The 24,056-nt window shown below is 37.0% G+C and overlaps 4 protein-coding genes across 5 annotated transcripts; 2 read left to right on the top strand and 2 right to left on the bottom strand.

Annotated features, from left to right (window-relative positions):
* Nucleotides 1–1,153: 1,153 nt before the first annotated feature.
* On the top strand, nucleotides 1,154–4,641 carry LOC110688275. 2 transcript variants are annotated; one of them, XM_021865002.1, is made up of 6 exons: nucleotides 1,154–1,360; nucleotides 1,549–1,649; nucleotides 2,986–3,136; nucleotides 3,277–3,343; nucleotides 3,586–3,820; nucleotides 4,348–4,641. In XM_021865002.1, exons 2-6 carry the CDS (start codon nucleotides 1,579–1,581, stop codon nucleotides 4,553–4,555), a joined length of 732 nt encoding a protein of 243 aa, XP_021720694.1. In that variant the 5' UTR covers nucleotides 1,154–1,360; nucleotides 1,549–1,578; the 3' UTR covers nucleotides 4,556–4,641. The 2 variants fall into 2 exon arrangements, with proteins under 2 accessions (XP_021720694.1, XP_021720693.1); XM_021865001.1 differs by having other exon boundaries at nucleotides 1,511–1,649.
* A 196-nt stretch (nucleotides 4,642–4,837) lies between these two features.
* Nucleotides 4,838–6,611, bottom strand: LOC110688579 (aspartic proteinase CDR1-like). The gene is made up of 2 exons (XM_021865347.1): nucleotides 6,603–6,611; nucleotides 4,838–6,516 (listed from the first exon to the last, which is right to left on the bottom strand). Exons 1-2 carry the CDS (start codon nucleotides 6,609–6,611, stop codon nucleotides 5,077–5,079), a joined length of 1,449 nt encoding a protein of 482 aa, XP_021721039.1. The 3' UTR covers nucleotides 4,838–5,076.
* Nucleotides 6,612–8,260: 1,649 nt separating this feature from the next.
* Nucleotides 8,261–11,369, bottom strand: LOC110688271 (dehydrodolichyl diphosphate synthase 2-like). Its single transcript, XM_021864992.1, has 3 exons — nucleotides 10,066–11,369; nucleotides 9,772–9,839; nucleotides 8,261–9,032 (listed from the first exon to the last, which is right to left on the bottom strand). The coding sequence occupies exons 1-3, from the start codon at nucleotides 10,477–10,479 to the stop codon at nucleotides 8,561–8,563; spliced, it is 954 nt and encodes a 317-aa protein (XP_021720684.1). The 5' UTR covers nucleotides 10,480–11,369; the 3' UTR covers nucleotides 8,261–8,560.
* Nucleotides 11,370–16,350: 4,981 nt separating this feature from the next.
* On the top strand, nucleotides 16,351–21,327 carry LOC110688270 (protein DAMAGED DNA-BINDING 2-like). Its single transcript, XM_021864991.1, has 11 exons — nucleotides 16,351–17,213; nucleotides 17,356–17,446; nucleotides 18,121–18,248; nucleotides 18,448–18,570; nucleotides 18,694–18,782; nucleotides 18,914–19,034; nucleotides 19,244–19,335; nucleotides 19,706–19,835; nucleotides 20,042–20,290; nucleotides 20,374–20,570; nucleotides 20,777–21,327. The coding sequence occupies exons 1-11, from the start codon at nucleotides 17,004–17,006 to the stop codon at nucleotides 20,982–20,984; spliced, it is 1,638 nt and encodes a 545-aa protein (XP_021720683.1). The 5' UTR covers nucleotides 16,351–17,003; the 3' UTR covers nucleotides 20,985–21,327.
* The last annotated feature ends 2,729 nt before the right edge of the window (nucleotides 21,328–24,056 follow it).

The following is a 24,056-nucleotide window of genomic DNA, read 5'->3' as shown; positions in this document are numbered from 1 at the left end:
TCTTTTGTGTTTTGATTAGAATGTTAAAAGCAGATGTAACAATGTCAAAAGTTGATATTAGAATGTCAAAATCAAGTATAAAAATGCCAAAATAAATCTGATGTAAGAAAATCAAATGATCTATCTCCTTCCAACATGCATTTACAACTATGATTAGTGTACAACATTACAAGGTATCGTTAGTCTAAATAGTGTTAAACAAATAAAATATAAATGTCTGTAACTAGATTTTTTTTTTTTTTTTTTTTTTAAAGGATCCTCATATTGTCATGTTGAGTTATACTTTATTTGCTCTTTTAATATTGCACCATGGAAGACAAGTTGTTAGGAAGTGGATACTGGATAAAGCATATAGAAGGTGAAATACATATAAGCCGGAAGTAAGTAAGAAATTGTAAGGCTAAAATGCTTTAGTAAAGGTATTATATATTTTGTGTGAAATTAAAGGAGTTTAAAGAAATTGTGTAATATTTGTAAAAAACTTTCTTAGAAGATAATTGGTGCAACATTTAGGAAACCAAGGTCGTATAATTACCATATTATTAAATAAAATAAAAAATTAATATTCAAGGGAAATGTTTATCAGTTGCCTAATGATTTCAATCTTACTTGGACTTGATGCAACTAAACTCCTTTAATTTCACACAAAATAAATAATGATATAGATTACAAAATCATAATTAAGTTTATGTAATTAAACCGTAATTGTAAATTTTTCCTTAAAACATAATTGATGCAATATTTAGGAAACAAAGGTTGTATAACAAAATTATTAATGAAAGGAAACTTTTGTAAGCTCTCTAATGAATCTTACTTGGACTTGATGCAACTAAACAAATCAAACCATAATGTATACATTTCAAAAAAAAAAAAAAAAGTCAATGTAAAAAAAATAAAATTGTTCAAACATCTTGACCCGAGCTAGATGTCATTAGCCAATTAATTATAGGATAGATTTATCAAATCAACACATCGGATTAACTTTAATAAAAAATTCCTTAATTTGAGTTGGAATTTTCCTTAAGATTGCCAAAACACAAACTACCAAAATACAAAGCGCCACGTCCTAATAACGTCTGCCGAAAGAAAAGGATAACGAAAAATACACTACTTTCCATATTTCCCCCCCCCCTTTTTTTCCAGCAAATACCATAAAACGCTGCGTTTTAACCTTTTTATTACTGCCCAAGCAACTTTATTTTTTTACATTTAAAAAAAATCGAAAAATAAAATAAAAATATAATAGGCTTAGAAGTTACAACTACCTTGGCTCACCTCCTCTATGGAAGGCGACGAAATATCCCACACTCTCATACACACTCTTTCTCTCTCTCTTCAACGTCTCGTGAATTGTGATAAAGTAAGTTTCTTCGATTTCTACAATTTCTAGGGTTTTTGATTTTTGTCTAGGGTTTATGATTGATTTCTCCCTAATTTATAATACTCTTTCTGATTTCGATTATCAAGTAACACTGATTTTTTTTTTTTTTTTTTGAATTTTTGGTTTAAGTTTTTTTGTATGAAGGTTTTTCGTAGTGATTTTGTTAGGTGAATTGGTAGTGATTGGTATGATTGGTGATGAAGATGAAGAAATCGTTTCGAGAATCTGTTAAAGCTCTTGAAGCTGATATTCAGCACGCTAATACTCTGTAATTTTTATACTCTCTGTCCTTTTTTTTTTTTAATTTGATTTTGATTATGTTGATTTGAATTTGATTGTGTTAGTTTGAATTTGATTGTGTTTTGTTACGTAAGCTTGAATCTAGTTATAGAAATAATTTGATGTGCTCTTAATTTTGTATTGCTTGATTAATTTCTTTTATCTGTCAATTGTATTTGCATGGATTTGTGAAAATATATAAAATAGAATTTGCAGAATTTTGATTGCAAAATCTTTGTTGATTGTATTATACAAGTATATATCAAATTGATTCATATGAAGCTGAATTTGATTTGTCTAATTGGTGAATGCATGCATAATTTCTTATGGCAAAAACGTTTAAACGCTTTATTAAGCTGGGTTTTGGAAATTGATCGACTATATGGGTTGTTTGCAAATATGAGGTTGAAGGGTAGTGTGATAGATAGGCTTGATTGCTTGAAATAAACATTGTGCGAAAAAAAGAATGACATGTTAAGCTAGCTTAGCAGCCACCGAGGTACATTTACCTTTACAGTTCTGTATTGAATTTTATTATTGGTAAAAACCAGGAAATTGAATTGGTAGTCTTTTGTCGTAGTTGTGCGATTCACCGATCCTGTTTGGTGGTGTGGAATTGGTAATTTAGTGCATCAGGAATAGAGAGGGGAGTGTTGACAAGTGTAGTTAAAATGCGAGAAAATTTTTCTAGTGATTTTTGGAAAATAAGCTTTTAATGGTATTTACATGTGGAAGCAAATACCTAATATCTAATACCCCATATTGCAAAGAAGCATTTTGTGTATTTGACCTGAGATCTGATAGTGAAGTAAATGTAATTTATGTTCCGATTTTGAGTGAGTTTTTTTAAATTTTTTTATTTACTTGTTGATTTCATGAACCAACTAACTGATATTCTGAGGCTTTTGTTTTTGGCTTGTCAAGTACAAAGTATATTCTAGGTCTTTGGCATGAGACCTCTTTCAATAGTCCAAAGAGGAAAGTGTGTAAAATTATGTTTAGTGCTAATATAAGCTAGACAAGGGAATGAAGCCAGTAATTTCTTCCAGAACCCAGTATGTCATACAGACAAGAAGTTGTGCCATGATGCTCATTTCTCCTTACAATATGATAGAAATGTATATACTAGTATGAGATACCTTGTTTAAACCTTTCCATGTTTACTTCGATGGATGTGTTGAATTTTGGTTCTTGGTTTTATTCACATAAATAATGTCATTTAATTGGTCCCATTCAGTGCAACCAACTATGCGTTGTAAGATGTAAGATGTATGCTGAGATTTCAATTGAATTTATCTCACACCCTCCTTTTTTCTTTCTCTTAGTGCTTCAGGGTACAGAAGACAGCCTGATGGCGCTTGCTTCCAGATGAGACTATCCTACAGCCCAGCAGCTCACTTATTTCTTTTCCTTGTTCAGTGGACTGACTGTTACCTTGCTGGTGCCCTTGGGCTACTCAGAATTCTAATTTTTATGGTATACATGCGTAGTATCTGCTTATGATCACCTTTTTTCTTACAAATTGTATATTAGGAAATTTAAGGTTAAAACTTCTGAGTGTCAAATACCCTATGGATTGGAATTTGTCACTTATTCACAATTTGGCTGATGTGCAGACTTATGAAGATGGGAAAACTACTATGTCTGTCCATGAAAAGAAAGCAAGCATTCGACAGTTTTATGGTGGGTCATAAATGAAGATGTTTATCATACATTCCAAGTTGATACTCAAAATTCAAACTTCTTCTTTTCTCAATTTCTCTTGTTTCCATTTTACTACCTTTTTTTTTTTTTTTTAATTATTATTATTATTTTAAATTTCTTGGTTGTGGAGGGGTGTGAGTGGGAGTGGAAAAAGTGGGATAGGCAAGTCAGTTAGTAAGGTTTTGAAGTTAATGAGCGAATTATTTTTCTTGGTGTGTTAGGTGTGATTTTCCCTTCCCTGCTGCAACTGCAAACAGGAATTACAGAATTGGACGATAGAAAACAAAAGGAAGTATGTGCCCAGAGGTATAGAAGAAAAGATACGTGTGAGAAGTCTGAATCAATGGAGCTAGAAAACGAGATAGAAGCGGAGTGTGGCATCTGCATGGAAATTAATGACAAGGGTGTGCTGCCTAATTGCAACCACTCTCTGTGTTTCAAGTGTTACAAAGACTGGTAAGCTCTCTGTTTTCTTTCTCGGTTGTTGGATCTGTCTTATTTTGCAAGCTCTATGCTGAAAGGGGAGAAACCAGTGCAGATATCAGAGTATCAGATCACTCAACCACTCTTTATAGCTCATGCCCTAGCCATATGTTTGATCTGCAGTTGGTACCTTGGATTTCTTTTTAAATGTCTGTCTACCCATCTTTCCAGTCTTTTTTTACAGGATTATCAAACCAAAAAAAAAAAAAAAAAAAAAAAAGATAGTGAGAGAAGAGGAAAAAATTAAGGGGGAAGACTGAAGTGAGGGACATTGAGGTTTAGGAAACCATACTAATCACAGTTTCTAAGAACATTCTTTACTTGTCCAGCCAAAAACATCTTTTGAGTCATGAAAGCTATTGTGTTACATTAGTAGACCTAGTGGCTGTCATGTTGGATCTTTGGATCAATCGGGAATGTTAATTCTGTTTTTGAAGATTTCAGATCACCATTACAAGATATGGGAATCTGATGCTGGATTCTTCTTTTATTCAATGCAGGTCTACTCGGTCTCAATCTTGCCCTTTCTGTCGGGATTGTCTAAGAGGAGTCAAGTCAGGTGACCTTTGGGTTTACACTGGTGACCGTGATGTTGTTGATTTATCAGTTATCATGAGGGAGAATTTAAACCGGCTGTTCATTTATTTAGATAAGTTACCCCTCGTGGATCCATATCCTGGGTCTGCATCCTATGATTGGCACATTTAATTATCACGCTTGTTCGAAGTTTTTAATGTACAGTTAATTCAATATATAGTCTAATAGATCGCAATTTTGTGTTTCTTACGTTCTCATTTTGTCTGTCTTTTGCTTGGTTTTACATGAAGTTCTAATTTTGTATCATTGTGAGTGAAATTAATTGGTGCCTTGGTGGATGGAATTTTGATGGGCAGCAATATGGGGTATGGTTGTAAGTTCTTGCAAGTGATTCCATGTAGAGGGGAAAAACTGACTTAATCAAAACATTAATCAAAGTACTCTCTTTTGTTGCGAGTTAAGACCATTATACCAGTTTTGATCATTATTTTTAGGCAACTTCTAGCATAAAAATCAGATTTCCCCTGAATATTTTGAGGACTTCAGTTATTTACATCTGTATTATATCAACACCCCTAAATGTGAGATATTAAGCACAAGGATCTGGTTTACTTGTAAAATTTCTGCTTTCAGCATCAACTTCTTGTCATTGGAGTGTTATATGTAGTTATTGTAAACAGTAAATGCTGCCTTCACCCTTGCAGAAAATCGGCAGCGTCATCAGGACAAGCTCCTGAATAGATTAAACTGAGCAAGTTGTTCTCCAGATCATACCCAATGTGAACATTCCTTTGCTGGTGAAATCCTAGTAGCGATACCTTACCCTCTCTTTCTTTGAGCCTGATCATAGCCAGGCAATATAACCCTGAGTGCCTTATCCATAAATTTGCATCACATAACATGTAGTCAAGGCCATTAAAGTGGAAAACCACCTCAGGAGCATCACTGATATCCCTGTAGCATAACTCGAAGTGCTCAGTGCTCTCAGGGGTTTGCTCAGACATGAAATCCATGATAACACTCACCAAGATATCAAAAGCTTCAGCTCTAAGCATTGTATATGAGGCCCCTGAGTCAATGATGAATCCGACTTCTGTACCGTTCTTATCTATTGATTTCTCAAAGATCCCATCTGGAAGGTTCACTTCTGTTCCATCCACACTGATCCCTGTTAGGTTTAGGTAGTACAGGCCATAATCATTGGGTAAAAGGGGTGTTGTCATCCCAACGTCTGATGTGAATGCTCCAGGCCCAAAGTGTGCTACCCCCCGTATGTGCGTCCCATTGGCAAACACATAGTGAGAGAAATGAGAGACAGTTAATTGTCGAATGAGGGAGGCAGTATTGTTGCCTACACCTACAATTCCTGGACTATGGCTTTTATCGTGGTTGTCATGACCGCAACCAAAAACCATGTTGCTCAAGGTCCTTGAGGTATTCTCGGCTGACAGAGTTAGTGTTTCCGTCGAGACTACTCCTCTTGATGATCTGTCCATGTAGGAAGCATGATAGACACAGAAGGGAAAGTCAGGGTCTTCAGTAGTAGAGCTTCCACAAGAATGTCCAGGTGCCATGGAACAATACTCTTGGTCTTTACATTGGATTTGTCGGTAGGTAGATGAGTTTTGTGGGTTAAAAATTGGATAATTTCCTTGCTTATAGCAATGAACGCAAGGGCGACATTGGACCCAGGTAAAACTACTTCCAGTATCAAAGATACCATAACTATTGAATGCTGGTGTTCCCATGGTGTATTTCATAAGCAAGTTCCAGCCAGAAACTGGGGCTGCGACATAGTCTTTTGTCAATGTATTGAGTTGGCTGAAGTAGCGGCTTCGTGCTACAGAGGTGCGGACCCCTTCCTGTATGTGCTTCTCTCGCGTGTAGTTGGGGTCATAGAAGGGGGATTCTGGTGAGCTACGATGGATGAGGGACGCTGAGAACATGATAACGCCATTCCCTGGCGGATTAAAAGGGGGTTCTGCAGGAGGATATAATGATGAGGTGAAACACTGATCAAGGGAGTTGATTAAGTTTATAATCAGAAAGATAATGGAGAAGAACATGATGAATTTTGATGGACAATATAAAGCACTGTGAAAAAATGCATGGAAGCATTTAAATTTATGATGCTATTTTAGTGTAAAAATCAGTTCTTCTTTTTAAAAAGGGCCACACTCTTGTACATATACAACAGATATACTTGCTATTCAGTAACTTTGTTCATCATTGAAAGTTTGCTGGTGTATTTAATACAACAATCTTGTTAAAATCCAATCTTTTAACCAGAAAAAATATAAAATTAAAAGGGGGTTGAACTAATTAGTTATGTAAAACATGAATTCACAAAAAGAACCATTTTTTTTATTCTTGGGTAACAGAGGTAAGTTGGATCAAGTAAGCTTTGACAGTCTTGATGAGAGAAGTTTAGATATGAACATATAGGTTGCATGTCTTGTCTACATTTATAATCTCTACTCTAACAAAATCCGAGGATAGAAAAGTTAGAAAGACATATAATCATAAGTTAATACTATTTTAGGAAAGGTGATAATTTTTATCGGAGATGCTAAAATAGTACTTGTATGCTAGAGATTTTTTCCTACAGTTTCTAAATGTTAATTAGCATTCTGATTTATACAGCATGTTTTTTGGCATGAATGATCCTGCTTTAAGAGCCCTCGTGCTACGCATGGACCAAGCTTTCTGCTAAAAAGACAAAAGTAACACCAAACTATAAAAATGAAGTTGCTTTAGAAGTAATTGCATCCACTAAAATCCTACACCTTAATTTTTTCAAAGAAGTCAATACCTTATCATGGAAACTTGGAGCTTTAGATCTCCCTTGTTTTCAATCATCTACTTGCATTTTGATCATTTCGTGTAAATTATCAAAAAGATCTTGTGTGATTAATACAGTTTGCATCCAGCCAGTGAAAAATGAGATGTTTATTCAGGAATGTACAAAAAGGATCCAATGGCCGAACTGATCATTTGCACATCTGAAGACTTCATTGTGAAAAGTCTGAATCGCTTCAGCTGCAGACTGTAAAACTTTCCATTAATACTATGCTCGGTGTTTCTGTTTCTCCTGCATAGGTAGTAATGTAGTAGAAACGAGACAGATTATGAGTTCCAATTAGTGTGCAACAAAACCACTTTGAACTGGGAAGTGTTGCGAGAAACTTGTTGATATGAAATTGAAGCTTATTGTTTTGGTTTTAAGGTTATTTTGTAATTTCGTATAACAGGACTCTCCCTTGATATAGCAATGGATGCAAGGAAGACACTAGAACCAAAAGCTGCATCCTGTGTTCCCATGGAGAGTGTGATGGATGAAACATGCTGAGAACGAAGGTGGTGGAGGTATGCTTAGTTTTTGTTGATGAATATTTCATTCATTGATGTTATAGTCGACTCAAAGATTATTAGGATATTAAAGGGAAACATGATACAGTAGGATGCAATGTAAATTTTTTGACTGAATGATCAATTAACAAATGGAATGAGGCTCCTTAAAATTAGTTTAACTTTTAATGTGCTTGAAAGCTATACTATGCTTAATGAGTTCTTCCACCAGTTAAAGGAGCGAACTCTGTATTAGTTATTTCAGGACTGCACTTCTTGCTGTTAATGCTTAAACTGATAAATTGAGCAGCAAGTATTCAGAGAAATAACTCAGAAAACAGTTAAAGCTGAACACGTATGATCAGGCCTGATATCCTCGATTGGATTTCCTAGCCATGGCCTGGACCAGAGCACCAGGCACCAGTTATGCAAAAAACTAAAAAGATATCTAATCTTAATTTGCTATAGCCATAATCAGGTACGGCACAGATAAATTATAAAAAACACACTTCTGTCATACTGCCAAAGTTAGGAGCCTCAAGCCCTCAATACCAAATTCATGTTATTATTATAACTTATATACATTATAAGAATTTTATTCTAGGACAAGATGCAGTAATTTCTCGTTTATGTTTACATTAAGGGTAATTCTGATTCCAAAATATTTGGCCAAGGGATTTTATTTTTTTTCTTTTTCCCATAGTAACAATATACACCCAACTATCTGCATGTTTAACAATCTTCTCTGCAGGATGGGTATTGCTTGAACTCTCTATTAAGCTTAATTATATAGAATAACCTCTTTTATTAGCAAGTTTTTCATCGTTATCATCGACTATTAGCACTTGATTCTTGTACTTCTCTTCCACCATAACGTCTACTTCTTTGCTGGTACGACATCAAGGCCTCTACAAACTCCTCTTCTCCGAAATCAGGCCAAAGAGCCCTCACAAAAAACAGCTCAGTGTAAGCCAGTTGCCAAAGCAAGAAGTTACTGACCCTCAGCTCACCACTAGTTCTTATCAGCAGATCAGGGTAAGGATAATCAGTACAGTTAGTCTCGAGTTCTTGTTCAATCAACCCTTCATCAATCTCTTCCACTTCCACAGCACCGTCTTTCACTTTCTGAGCAATGTTCTTACACGCCTGTATGATGTCGTATTTCCCACTATAGCTAACCGCAACAATTAGTTGGAAGTTTGTGAAATCTTTTGTGGTCTCTTCTGCATCAGCTATCAATTTTTGTAAGGATATGGGCAGCTTGGAAGTGTCTCCAATTACTGATATCCTGATACCTTGCCTGTTCAACCAAATATTATTAGCCAAACAAAGTGTTATCTGATACATATTATTTTCCTTTTTTCGTGGTCTTGAATTTCGATAAAATTCAGCTCTAGTCTATATCTACAATCGCGAAGGTGATGACTATGACAATGATTGGAAGTGGCTAGACCGTCGAGACTCAAGAGTGAAAAGAAAGTTCTAGTAGTATGTCATTTAGTTGCTAAGACAAAAGGGTCTTAATCCATAAGTCTTTGTACTAGGTGAGAGCAATATAGGGCAGCTAACTGCTAAGAACCAAAAAAAAAAAAAAAAAAAAACGAATCCATTTTAAAAACTCTGTACTAATATATTTATTTGGTGAACCACAATCTTTTTTGAGGATAATATGAGTTTCTCTTGCCAAATAATCTTGCAAAAGAAATCTTCTTCGATCACGTATTAACTATTCTAAACCGTCTATAAAATGAAATACGAGGCTTGTTATCTATTTTTGAAATGAGACACGAATTGTACGTATTGAATTGATTTTGCACCCAATCGATTAGCCGTTTTAGTAATAGAGAGTAGAATCCTTTTTTTTTTTTTTTGACAAGAGGAGTAGAATCCTATTAGTAGTCAACATATTCAAACTAAATTCAATCAAAATCATCCATAAATGACCATAATACATAATTTAATTTCCTAATCAAGACGAACAATTAGAATCAGACAAGGATTTGAAGGGGGTGTTTAAAGGAGGACATGCCATAACCTACCTGATAAAGTTGTCTAATTCAGATTTAATTCCTCTCTCGAACAAGCTCATTAAAAAATCAACTTCTACCTGCATTTGGGAATACCCGTTAATTTTGGTTAGTTGCCACTATTAGTCCAACAAAATCATAGTTCAAATAATTTTAACATCCTAAATACAAAGTTAAAAAATATATCAAAACAAATTTAACAATAAATATGATCATATTTCACTCGGATTGACATTGCATAGTCAAAACATGTCATCTAAAAAAATCAAGACACGTAGGTGAGCAAAAGGATAAGAAAGTACTGACTTGTGGGCGAACCCAATTATCATAGGAAAAGGCAAAGACAGTAAGAACTTTGACACCCCATTTACCAGACAACTCCACCATCCGCCTCAATGACCTCACCCCTGCTTCATGCCCTGCACCACCAGGCAACCCTCTTTGCCGAGCCCACCTCACATTCCCATCCATTATCACCGCCACATGCCGCGGCATCGCTTCGTGCCGCAGCCCCGGTGGCAGCTCCTCTTCCATCGCCACGGCGGGTCCCATAGTGGGAGCCGCCGAGGCGGTGGCGATAGGATGCTTATCTAATTTGGAGGAAGAAGAAAAAGAAGAAATTAAAGGGTGAAATTGTAAGAAGAATTGATTTGTGGGTTTTTGAGGGTTGGATTTTAGGAGAGAGAAAGTGGTTGTGGGTGAAAGATGGAGAGATAACATTTTTTGGCTCTGTTTTCAGAAGACTGATGACTGATTCTGTTGGTTTAATTGTTGAAACTATTGTGCAAAATTAGTTGATTTTGCCGCCACATTTAAACTAACAGTTTACTAAGGTCAATGTCAAAGGAATGTGTTTTTGAAGTAGCGTAATTCGTCCAAATTCTTATATTAAGTGGCTAATTTTTTTATTTTTTTTATAATTTGATGAGGCATTAATTTTTCGTGGTAGTAACTTCAAAAATTATGCCCACATGTTTAGGGAGGTGATAATGTCATATTATGTGGTGCAAATCAATTTTATTACATGTTATGTTTACCGATTTATATTTATATGAAATTACATATGGAGTAAATGTTTAGAACTGGTTTGTGATTTGAAATTATGTGAGTGGCAATACATAACTCATGTCGGTTCCCCTTTTTCACCGTGTTTTTGCTAATGAGATTCAGTCACTTCTCACATCTCCATCCAATTTTATCTTGGTCGCATGAGATGCTCCATCCTCCTCTTATCTTCAATAAGCTCAATTTTGACAGTTTGGTCAATGACAACAAGAGGCGTCATCCTCCGTGACGGCAGCGACAAAGTCATTAGAACACATTGATAATTTATACGAAGTACTTCGTTAATTTTTAAGTGCAACTTTGGGGCAAATTGCAGTTCACGAGGCAAAACTTACCCAAAAAATTGAACAAAATCCATAAAAAAACCCACGCCCTAGACCCACCTCTAACCCAGACCTCCCAAAAATCCGGCAGCTCCACCCACCCACTCACCCCACCGTAACCAACTCACCACACTAACTCTTACCCAAAAAATCGAACAAAATCCAAAAAAAAACCCAGAAATTCGAAGATAAATCACCCAAAAAAATCGAAAAAAAAAATACAAAATTGTAGATCTACAATAATAAACAATAAAAATTAACAATAGAAATACAATACAAAATACAAGAAGCTTACAAAACGGAAAATTAACAATAAAAATGGTAGATCTAGAATAATCAACAATAAAAACACGAAACAAAAATGAAAAACGAAACAAATCAAACTGTAGATCCCATTTTGCAGCGGCGAATGATGTCTTCGTTGTCGAGCTTTGAAGTTGTACACCCCATTTTTATGGGTTAGTTTTACAGAGAAATTTGAAAGGAAAGAGAGTGGGTTAATGGCGGTGTGAGGGGCGGTGGTGTGAGGGGAGACTAGCTTACTGTAATAGGAGAGAGAATGGTGGTGTGAGGGGCGGTGGTCGTGACTCGTGAGGGAGGAGGGATGAAGAGGCTGAAGGTGAAAGAGATGAACAGGGTGAAGGAGATGAAGAGAGGTTGAAGAAAGAGATGAATAAGTGGTGGGTAGACTTGGGGTGGGTAGAATTAGATTAATAATTTTAGATTAGATTAAAAAGGTTATTGTGATTAAAATAAGATAAGGGTAAAATTAAGAAAATCTGAATTTTTAAGTAAGGGTACATTTGTAATTTTTCAGGGTTTTTGTGTACCAAAAATAGAAATAAAATAGAAAGTTGCACGTATTTGTTAGCGGACTAAAATGGCAAAAGTTGCACTTAAAAATTAATGGAGGGAGTACAAGTATTAGATTATCTGATATTGTTTCGTATAGTAACCCTAGTTATTATTCATCATTGTTTTCTAATGCAATACGTGTTTTTCCTAGTGAACATGTTCTCGCGCATTTCATATTTTGTATTATGTTTTACGATCATAAAACGTAGAAATTTTAGAAGTTTGAGGGATGAAAATAGGGAAAAGAGCATGCCCCCATTAAATTGAATTCACAAGAAGACATATAAGATTCAAAACCTCCTTTCTCCTTTGCATTGTACTATTACTAATAAACATATAAAAACACATGTTCTTTATTACTCCATAGGATTTAGAACTAATACTCCGTAATTAGGGATGTCAATGGGACAGAGCGGATGTTAGCCTTCCCATCCCCATCCCCATCTAAAATTTTCATATTCATCCCCATCCCCATCCCCGCGGCGAGTCTAAAATTCATCCTCATTCCCGCCCCTGACGGGTACAATTTCAAAACCATCACTGCCCCAACCCCCACTTGAATATCCATCCCCACCTAAGACCCGCCTCCCTAATACACAATCCTTCATAATTAATAAAGATTGCAAAAAGAAAAAAATTATTGTTAATATTACACATTTTTTTTGTTTATAATTTAAGTGTATTACAAAGTATTGTATTTACTATTTTATTTTACATAATTTTTTTTATACAATAATATAAAAGTATATAATTTTGTTTTTAAAAATATATGGATGTGGGGATGGGGCGGGTGCGAAGTGGGGTGAGACGGGGATATGACGGGTACAACCTAAAATCTACCCCCGCCCCATCACCCGTCAAACCAAGACCCATCTCTACTCTGTTGGGCGGATCTCCTATTTGACCCGCCCCACTAACATCCTTATCTGTAATATCTTAAATATAAATACTTAGATGTGGGTGTTTGCCTGTATATATCACGTTGCAAAATCTCTTTATTTGACAAGTGAGGTTGTGGGGCCGAGCCATCATTAATTTAGGGACGTGCATTTATGACTCCCGTTATTTTTGGGCCAAGGATTGTTGGCCATATGAAGCCCAGTGTTTTATTGCGACTACACTGATTAGAATCAATATACACGCAATACAAAATATTACTCTGTTTCTTATTATGTGCAACAAAAAAAAAATTATTTGTAATACATAAAATATTACTTTGTTGCACATAATAAAAAACGAAGGTAATAGTATAAAGTAGTTGAATTCTTAAAAAACATTTGTGGTTGAATTTCAGTCATTAAAACATTGTTCATTAATCATTATAATCATCTGCCAAATACAAAATCAGACAAAAATAAAATCACCTACCCTCCGTATAATATACGGAGTACTTCGTAGTAATTATAGAGAGTGATGGAAGAAAGATATGTATTCTCATTGAATATTCACACAATATGTTAAAAGGACATGTAATTGATGTATTAGTCCTTCCATACTTAAACTAATCACGTTTGAATTTGTGATTGGTGTGTGATTGGTGTTTGTTCGGTTGTTCATGGCAAATGTAATCTTCTTGTAGTACTTATATAATTTAAAATGAATACGTGGTACATACTGATGTACAAATTCAAGCTTAAGTAGCTTACATAATGTTGGCCTTAGCTTTTAGATATCCGAAAATTTAAAGCTTTCATTGTACTTAATGATGGAAGGTCACCATTGGACATAATTGTAGAAAAGTTAATCATGTGGCTGATTGATTGGCTAATAATGGAGTTTAGTCGGAGCAAAAACTAGTCAATTTTTAACTAAGTAATCTCAAGGGATCTTCAAGTTGTATTTATTGGAGGATCTAAGTGATGTTGCACGACATCGTATGGTGTCAGATGTGTATTAATTGGTGCTAGGCTTTTAGTTTTATAAACCCAACACAAAATGTCACAAGACTCACAACTTCTCGGTCTAGTTAAGAAAAATTAAACTTAGTTTACCTTTTAATGTACGCGAAACATCAATGAATTAAATGCTCATGTATAATGACTAAGGATCAAACGATATGCTAGGCTAAAGATAACATATTAGGAAAAGTTACCAACTTTGGAACGACGCCAATTATCAAGGGAAAAGCCAAAAATAGAAAGAACTTTGATGCCCCATTTTGCACATAAAGTCACCATTTGTGTTAATGACCTTTGTCCTGCAGCATGGCCTGCATTTCCATGCAACCCCCTCTGCCTAGCCCACCTCCCAGTTCCATCCATAATCACGGCCACGTGTCGTGGCATTGCGTCTTGTCGTAGCCCTGGTGGCAGCTCCACCTCCTCATTTGCCAAGGCGGGTGGCCGTCCCACGTCCGAGGTGGTGGAAAAAAGCTTGTGGAATGATCCTTTCATAGGAGGTGATGGTAGGAGAGAAATGTGCAAGTGTGACAACTGTGCTATTTACAAAAATAAAATACAGTACATAAATATAGAACTTAAATTAGTGTACAATTCTTAAAAAAAAAACTTGTACTACTAAATCTATGTAATATATAAAGAGAAGAGGTGTTTTTGGTTGGAAATTTTTGGATGGACCATTTTACCCTCTTTACAAATATTTATTATAATTAAAAAAAATTAAAATGTATTTAAAATTTAACCTTAAAATATAACTTCCATTTTTAACTACTCCATAAATTTAAAAAGATAACTTCTCTTATGGTGGTTATTTTTTCTCATATCAAATAATTCCTTCAAGTGTAATTATGTTAGACGGTATATTAGTTTAATTCGAGAATATTTATTTGATGATATAAATTTGACACTTGGTGTTTTAAAAGTCGGTGTTTGTAAGTTTGCATAGGTTTTTTCAACTTTTATATAAGTATAAAAGCAACATACTATAATTTAATTAGTAGTACGAATATTTACATTATACACATATTTTACAAGTATGTATAATTTAAATGATACAAGTTTAGAGGCACACGCAATGCGTGCACGACTATTCCCTTTAAATTTACTTAATCATTTGTAAATATAATACCTTGAATGAGTTCAATTCATCCTTTTAAAAAAATGAGTATGTATGTAATTGTAGAACTAATACAACAAATGCACTGTAAAATTTAGGATTGTTTTGCATGGTTAAAAGCTAATCCCTTTAATGGATTCTTACCTTTACTAATTATAAAAAATACGGAGTAATAAAACTATGTCAATATATATGCCATATACGCAAATAAGTAAATTATAAAGATAACTTTATGCACAAAGTATAAAGAGGGGGGATAGTCGTGCACGCATTGCGTGCGCCTCTAAACTTGTTCTACTATAAAACATAGCTAGTTCATCAATTGAAAAGGCAACAAACACTATTAAACTTACGTAGCAATAATGTTTTCTTTTCACAACCCTCTTACTACCAGCACCCTATTTCGATTTTACAGCGATCATTTGAAAAATGACTATTATATTATTTTAATGATATATAATATGATCAGTTCATTTTTTCATGTTATAAAATAGCCACAATTAATCTTATAATATCTACAGTGTAAATATAAATTTTGAAAATTTTAATCCAACATAAAATAAATATTTTGCGAGAAACTATAAAATAAGAATAAAAATTACATAAATGAAATTAAAAATTTGATAAATTTAAAAAATATTTATAATAATATTCAATACCATTAATAAAGTAATATAATTAATTACTTGGAAAAAATATGTCAATTATGAACTATATAATTATTAAAACATTATGGTAGTCATATTTCAAACAACTATTATAAAATTTTCGGTCTATGTATTAAATTAATTTATATAATTAAGTGAGCATCTTGAATTTTATTTGCATGATGATAAGTGCTTGCAATGCAGTAAAATTATTGTTATTATTTTTTTTTTGAACAACAGTACAAGTTTTATATTGCTATGCTATTTTTTTTTTAAAAAAAAACAATATTGCTAAGCCAATTAAATCTTCATAATGAATCACATCTTATATTATATTGCTTTTTTGGTACAATTTTTGCATTTATTATTGTTAAATACGCGTTAATCCTCATAATGTGTCACGTGTTATCTTATATTAAATTGTACCAAATAAGCGTTATGAATTAGATCGAGGATAATCTATATTACCAAAAAAAAAAAAATAAAAAAAAAATCTTTGTTCTATCTCTTCAAACCTAACCACCATAGTAAAACTTAGGGGCTGCCATCGATTTTTATTGATGGTAAGCCCCAAATTCTTCTTTAATTTAATGTTTTTAGCTAATAAAGATCATCAACAGTATGTCAGTATAGTGATTATAGTCAGTCCCTCTATGTAGGGTTTAGTCAGTTCCCTGATGGGATGTATAATATTGTTTATTTGTTTGTTTTTCGTGTGTGCAGAGATACAAATTTGGAAGATTCGTCTTGCAAATTTGTAAAATTGCGGATCTATTGGTATAGGAGTGCAGATTTAGAAGATTCGTCTTGCAAATGTGCAGATCTTGATATCTAGTTTTTTCACTTTTGCAACTATATATCAATGGAGCTCCGTCAAGAACGATGCAAAATTATTTAAAATTATCCAAGAGCAGTTCAGAAGCGATGCTATTATAGGTGTTTAATTCTTGTATTGAAAATTTAAATCTATTAAGGGATGATTGTAAGTGCCAAATGACTATTACTCCTTATTATTTAATAAAAATCACTCCTCCCTACCGTTAAAAAAAAAATAAAAAAAATGAGACCGAGGGTCGTTGGTCTCAATCTGCACGGTTACAACTAAGCCACGTCATCTCCCGCCAATTTCAACATACATTCTTCCCTTTTTACCCCTCTCCCTACCAGCATCATACCCTAACTACCAAGGGTAAAACAGTAAATTTCAACCTCAATTGATTTTCCCAAGTAAAGGCGGTTGCTGTTCCTCTTTCTCTCTCCTCCTTCCTCTTCCTCCCTGTTTCTCTCTCCTCTGAAACTCCATTGAAAGCGAAAATAGCAGTAATAGGAATTGACGAAAATGCTCCCGAGAACAAGGAGAGCAGCGTCGCCGAAGATTGTGATTGAGAGGGATGAAAATTCCGAAGAAAGCTCCTCTGATGAAGAAGTAGAAGATGAACAAAACGGCGTCGTTGATGATAGTGAAGAAGATGAAGTTGATGAACCAATTGTTGAAATTAAGAGTAGAGAGAAAAAACCCATTACTATTTCTCTTAAAAAAGTCTGCAAAGTAAGTTTTTTTTTTTAAAGAAAATTATGAAAATTTCCCAATTTTTAATTTGGGAAATTGCATTAGGGTTTATGATTTTGTTGAAAATTTGAACTTTTTTCTGGGTTTAATATTTTCCTATTTGTGTTTTTGGGTTGATTAGGTATGTAAGAAGTCAGGACATCAAGCAGGGTTTCAAGGGGCTACTTATATTGATTGTCCAATGAAGCCTTGTTTTCTTTGCAAATTGCCTGGTAAGTGTTTGTTATTATTCCCTTGATTTTTTTTTAATTAATTTTTTTTTTTGGCAGATTTTGGTGGTTTTCATTTTGGAGTTTATTAAAGTTTGTTTGAATGTATTTTCTACTGTATGATGTTACCATATTAATGTGATGGTTTTGTTGGCGGATTGAATGTTACCTACTTACCTCAAAACAAAATTGAACATTATAATGTGCAACACACACAAATGTTGAATGGTTTGAATTTATATGTACGAGTTAGTAATTGGTTGACACTTTTGTTGAGTGTTGACAAATAATTTTTGGTGTGCATTTGAACTACTTAGTAGAAAATTTTCGTTTTTTTAGTGTTATAGACTTGGTCATTTGTTAGTCTTGTCCGAAACTCCGAAATGGTAATTCCTAGAAGTGCAACTTCCCATGATTGTGCCAAACCCTGAATCCTCCACTTCCTAGGATTTTTCAAATGGAATTTTGTTCAAATGAATGTTCAAAGTTATCCTTGTGATGAAAGAGTTAGAGTAACATAGCCTTTTTAAATATGAATCTATTTCTTTCTTCCTTCACTGTTCATTTGAATGATTGCTTTGGAATTTGAGCCTTTGAGGGTCGGGATGGGGTAAGTTAGAGTTGAGTAGTAGTTTGCTGATGGTTTTGACGCGTCTTTCTGTGTTTTTTGGATGAAGGGCATACGACAATGAATTGCCCTCACCGTGTTGCTACTGAGCATGGTGTCATTCCTGCTCCTCGTAAAAGTACTCGTCATTCAGTGGACTATATTTTCGAACGTCAGCTTAGGCCACATGTACCTGCTGTAAGTTTTTTGTAGTACATGCGCTCTTCTAGTAGCTTAAATCCTATGGGTTATTGGTTTTACTTGGTTGTCTTTGTGGAAATGGAAATCCTATGCATTGTATGAAATGATTGTTGGTTAAGCATTCAAATATTGGCAGCCCATAACTGACTGATTATAAATTTTTCTTCCTTCCCCCCCCCCCCCGGATGTAATCTAGATCAAGCCAGGATTTCTTATACCAGATCAAGTGACACGAGCAGTTATCAGATACCATAGTAGACGAGTTACATGTTTGGAATTCCATCCGACTAATAATAATATACTTTTATCTGGTGATAAGGTTAGTTTCAAACATTAAAATCTCTAATTGGTACTCTGTAGAACCGTAGATTATTGCTATTGCTGAGTTTGTATTATTGATGTCTCTAATGTATTATCTTCCTATCCCTTCTTTTTTCTTCAGAAAGGTCAACTTGGAGTCTGGGATTATGATAAAGTATACGAGAAAAGAGTTTATACAAATATTCACTCTTGCTTACTTAACACTATGAGGTTAATTTCATTGTCTTAGCTGACATTTTGCGTCAATGTTGACACTTCCTCTGTTTTAGTGGCATTCTTTATTATGAGTAAGCTATACTTATCTAGAATCTTGTGGTTCACAATTATCTTCTGCCATGCAGATTTAGTTCAGTCAATGATGGAACTATATTTGGTGCATCCTCTGATGGAACCATTAGCTGCACTGACTTAGAAACTGGAATCTCAGAATCATTGATGGACCTAAATCCTAATGGTTGGCATGTATGTCATTTTTTAATTGATGGCTGTTTTTTTTGAATTAGATGTTCTTGCATTTGGCTATGAGCCTATGATGGCATTCAGCTGTCGTTGAGAATTGACAACATGCCCAAGCAGTTTTTCTTTATCTTTTTTTCAGACTTGTTATTGTGCTTTTACTTAGCTAATATAGTTAGGCATTTATGATTAATGGGATGCATGAACACATGCAGGGTCCAAGCAGTTGGCGGATGTTGTATGGCTTAGATATCAACTCAGAGAAGGGGCTTGTTCTAGTTGCTGATAACTTCGGCTATCTGTACATGTAAGTACATCTGTTACTCTTTCATTTGAATGAGTTGTGGGAAGTACTGAATTGTTAGTAATTGTGACATGTAGCTTTTTGAATAGGAAAACACTCTTGTCACCTGGGGACTCTATGTAGTACTAGTACTTTGTACATATTTTTTTTAAAAAAAAAAAGTGAAAAAAAAACAGCTTCTGTTGTGATTTGTGACTGGTTTGTGGTGTTGCTACAAATTTTTTTTGAATCTTTATTCTTGTAGTACTCTGTAACTCTGTTAATATTTTAGTTGTAACTTTGTTTGATATATGATTATGATGATTGACGAATGAGTGAATTTTTTTTTTGTTCATAAACATATTTGCCAATAATATTCATGCCATACTTATAGGTTGGATACACGTACAAAGGATAAAATAAGGGAGGCTGTCTTGATACATAAAAAGGGTAGCAAGGTTGTAGGGTTGCATTGTAACCCTATCCAGCCAGATCTTCTCTTGAGTTGTGGAAATGATCACTTTGTAAGTTTTTGCTTAGACTTCAATTTGTCGACTTCTTTCTTCATCTGCTTCGTGGACATCAGCATTAGTGTGTTTTTTTTTCATAGGTTTTGTTACAAGTGGATGGAACCTTCGTTGTGTTTTTGACTGTAAGAAGTGATCTTTGATCTATGTTGATCCAGATATTCATCCCAATGTGTTTTCTACTTTGTTTGGCACCATTTCAGGCCCGCTTATGGGATCTCCGTCACTTAGAAGCTGGATCTTCTCTTGGCAACCTTGCACACCGCCGAGTAGTAAATTCTGCTTATTTTTCTCCGCATACAGGGAGCAAGATTCTCACTACGGCACAAGACAATCGTATTCGTGTTTGGGATTCAATATATGGCAATATGGAGTCACCAAGCCGTGAAATTGTACATAGCCACGATTTCAATCGCCACTTGACTGCTTTTCGTGCTGAATGGGATCCCAAGGTTGATTTTTTAGCATTAACTTACATACTTTTCTTTAGGCATTGCTGACTTAGTTATACCTCCTCCTTTTCCCCTTTGGGCAGGATTCATCAGAGTCTCTTGCTGTTATTGGACGTTACATCAGTGAGAACTACAATGGCGTTGCTCTGCATCCTATTGACTTTATAGATGTGAGCACAGGGCAATTAGTTGCTGAGGTGATTGACCCGAATATCACAACCATCAGTCCTGTGAATAAACTGCATCCCAGAGATGATGTTCTGGCGTCTGGTAGTTCAAGGTTTGTATTAGGTGGCCATCCCCACAGATTTTCCTGTCACCTTTCTGTTTTTTTTATCTATCATTGTTATAGTGTTGCATGTTGATTAAAGAAATAAAATTTTGCTTTAGAATGTTGGTTTCATCTTCATGAACATAAAGCATCATTGAGATAATTTCTAGTTATGTATTGAAAGCATAATAGTTGGTGATTGTATTGTCTTTCAGATCTCTATTTATCTGGAGGCCTAAGGATAAATCTGAGGATGTGCAACAGAAGGATGAAAAGAAAACAATTGTTTTCTGTGGGAAGGCCGACAGTAAACTAAAAAGGAAATTTGGTGGTGAAAGTGATGAATCGGATGATGAATCGTTCAAATCAAAGGGTAAGATGTCCAAAACAAAGTCATCTGCCACCAAAAAAGTCAAGAGGTGAAGTTTCTGATGTCTTGATGAACTTTCCATTCCTAAGGGTAAGAGTAACTGGTGCTTTGCGTAATTAAGACCAAAAGTATGTTACTTGAACTTCTTTTATGGTTTTGCAACCGGGCAAACAAGCTATTTTGTTTTGCTGTTACGTTGAACTAGCTCCTGAAATATAGGAATGCAGAAGGCTGAAACTAGCTTATACATTAATGGCTAGGTTAGTGTAACTCTTCTATGTTGCCTGCTATGTCAGCCTCATCATTTTGCTTATAAGATGAGCTGCAAATGCGTAGTATTGTATTTGTTGTATATATATGATTATAAGTAGATAAAGTATATATTTTTCATCTTTCCCTAACTAAATTGTTGCATCTGGTTTGATTACTTCTGACCACTTTAGCTGGTATCACTTTTAGAACTGGTGTCACCTTCCTCTTAGTTTACTGGTATGACTTTGCCTCTGTTCGAGGGTTGTGATTCATTCATCATATGTGTTTGGGTCCAATTTAGTCCAATTGGGCCTGGTCACTGAATGATCCAATTAAAAGCCCAAGGCAAAGGTTCAACTCTCCAAACATGCTAAAGTCAAAAATCAACATCCTCAAAGCCATGTCAAGGTCAGTCAACGGCCCAATCAGCTTGGCCCAGCCCAACTGATTTCCGGGCCCAATCCGCCTCCTTCATTAGCCAAGGTATAAAAGCCAACAATTTGGTCAATTCTTGGTAAGGACAAAGACAAAGACAATAAGCCTCAAGCAACTAAACTCTTGCACAGCTTTCTCTCTCTAATATACTGACTTAAGCATCGGAGGGGCCTTCCTCGGCGTCCCCCCCGAGGCTAGTTTACGTGTATTTGTTGTGCAGGAAACCCTCGGCTCCTGCGTCGTTCGGACCGAGACCAAGTTCCCTCAAGATAAAAGGATCTTCCGAGATTCGATTGTTTTCATCCGAAACAATTTGGCGCCGTCTGTGGGGAACGCTACTAAATTTCGCGTCAGTCATCAAACACTCCGGCAGTCGCCATGACTAAGAGTGGAAAGAGTTCCAAGAAGGCTAAGAAGGGAGGAGGCCGGATTACGGTGAGGGAACGCCAGCCGGTTTATCCCTCCCCGGAGCAAGCCTCTTCCGAATCGGAGGCCCCCATTTCTCCGGAAAGGGGAGCCTCAAGAGGTCCTAGCCTCCAGGAGGAGAACACCTCGCACCACACTCGGCAGCCGGGGCCATCCCCGAGACCGAGTGGCTCAGGTGCGAGGAACTCCCCGCCGCGCCATAGCGTGCAATCCAGGTCACATCCGCAGGAGACTCCTCCCTCCGGACCCTCCACCGAGGAAGTGGCCAGAGCAGTGGCCATCTGCATGGAGTTCCTTAAAGCTCAAGGGGCTCCAATCCGGATGCCTGATGATCACCAGCCGAGAAACCTGAAAAGGAGGATCGGTCAGGATGATGGTGGACAAGTTCCACCACATAGACAGCTCGGCCAGAGGTGGCGAGGGGACACCCGAAACTCCAGTAAGGAGAGGAGGAGGAACCCTCAACCCTCTGACCACTCTGAAGCTCAGAATTCTATGGGGCCCTCCAAGGACCCGGAATTCGCCCGCCGAAGCATTCACGAACGCTTGGGTTCGAGGGAGGTGAGTGTGCATAGCCGCCTCACCTTCCCAGAGGATACCGGACCCCACCCAACCTTGTCTCAGCCGGGGACGAAAACCACTTCCACCTCTGAGAGAGGAGGGAGCGAGGTCCCTGAGGCCGGGTACAAGGGGAAGGCGGTCATGGTTCCATCGAACTCGCCCTTCCAGAAGTGGATTCTGGAAGAGCATGTGCCAACGGTCAAAATCCCGGCACATATTACTTACGATGGTACCTCAGATCCTAAGGATCACATTGCCTCTTACGAGGGGCACATGTATCTGAACCCGAGGTCTGAGGCTACCTGGTGTAAATACTTTCCTACGACCCTCAAAGGTGTTGCCCAATCCTGGATCACCAAAGGGCTCAAGGAAGGCTCCATAACCGGTTGGAACGACCTCTCCAACAAGTTCAAGAGCAAATTCTCTACGGCCAACCGCCGAGAGAAGACCACTGCAGAGCTAATGAGTCTGCAGCAGGCGGAGGACGAGAGCCTCCGCGACTATCTGACTCGCTTCAGCAACGAGTCATCCGGAATCACAAGCCTGGATCAAGGCCTGGCCGTGTTCGCGCTACGGAACGGCCTCCAAGCTGGAAAGTTCCTGGACTTCATGGTCATGCATCCCCCGCAGACCCTGGAGGAAGCCTTGGAAGCATCGGACAGGTTCATCCGAGCCGAGGAGTGGAACAGATCCAGGTCTCAGTCTCGTCCGAGAATTGAGAAGCCGAAAGGGCAGCAGCCCGAAATCTCGGCGCAGAGGAAAGGGAAGGCTAAGGCCTCAGAACCGTCCTCTGCTGCCGAGCCGAAGAAGGAAAGACACTTTCCCTACACGGGAAGGTACGATTCATACACTCCACTCTCCCTTCCCCGTGCTAAGATTTTCAGCACGACGAAGGACGAGGGGAGATTCAAAAAACCTCGTCCGTTGCCTCCCTGGCATCAGACGAGGGGAAAGGACCAGTGGTGCGAGTTCCATGACTCACCCGGACATCGCACCGAGGACTGCGTCCAGCTGAAGGACCAGATTGAGGATCTGGTCCGCAAGGGGTACCTGAGCCGATACCTCGCGGACAGGCGCGAGGAGAAAAAAGCTGAAAAAGATTCTCGGCAGGACCTCGACTTCGCTCGGAAGAAGGATAAGGGACCTCAGGGCAAGGAGTCCCTCGACATCCTAGTTATTTCCGGGGGAATCTCGCGAGGCACAGCCAAACGCCAACTGAGGGGTCTAACCCATCAGATTCATCAGGCTGAGCTTCGGCAGTCCCAGTCACCGGCGCCGAACATCCTGTTCACAGCCGAAGACTGTGAGGGGGTGGTATACCCCCACGATGACCCACTAGTAATCATTCTGGGCATCGCCAACCGCAACGTCTGGCGGACCCTCGTCGACGGCGGTAGCGGGGCGAACATCCTCTTCCGAGGAGCGTTCGACCAGCTGAGGATGGGAGCCGA

The sequence above is a fragment of the Chenopodium quinoa genome, unplaced genomic scaffold (assembly GCF_001683475.1).
Source record: "Chenopodium quinoa cultivar QQ74 unplaced genomic scaffold, ASM168347v1, whole genome shotgun sequence".
In the NCBI taxonomy this organism is placed as follows: domain Eukaryota; kingdom Viridiplantae; phylum Streptophyta; class Magnoliopsida; order Caryophyllales; family Amaranthaceae; genus Chenopodium; species Chenopodium quinoa.
Note: the sequence above shows the minus strand (reverse complement) of the source record. Positions and strands in the feature narration are given on the sequence as shown.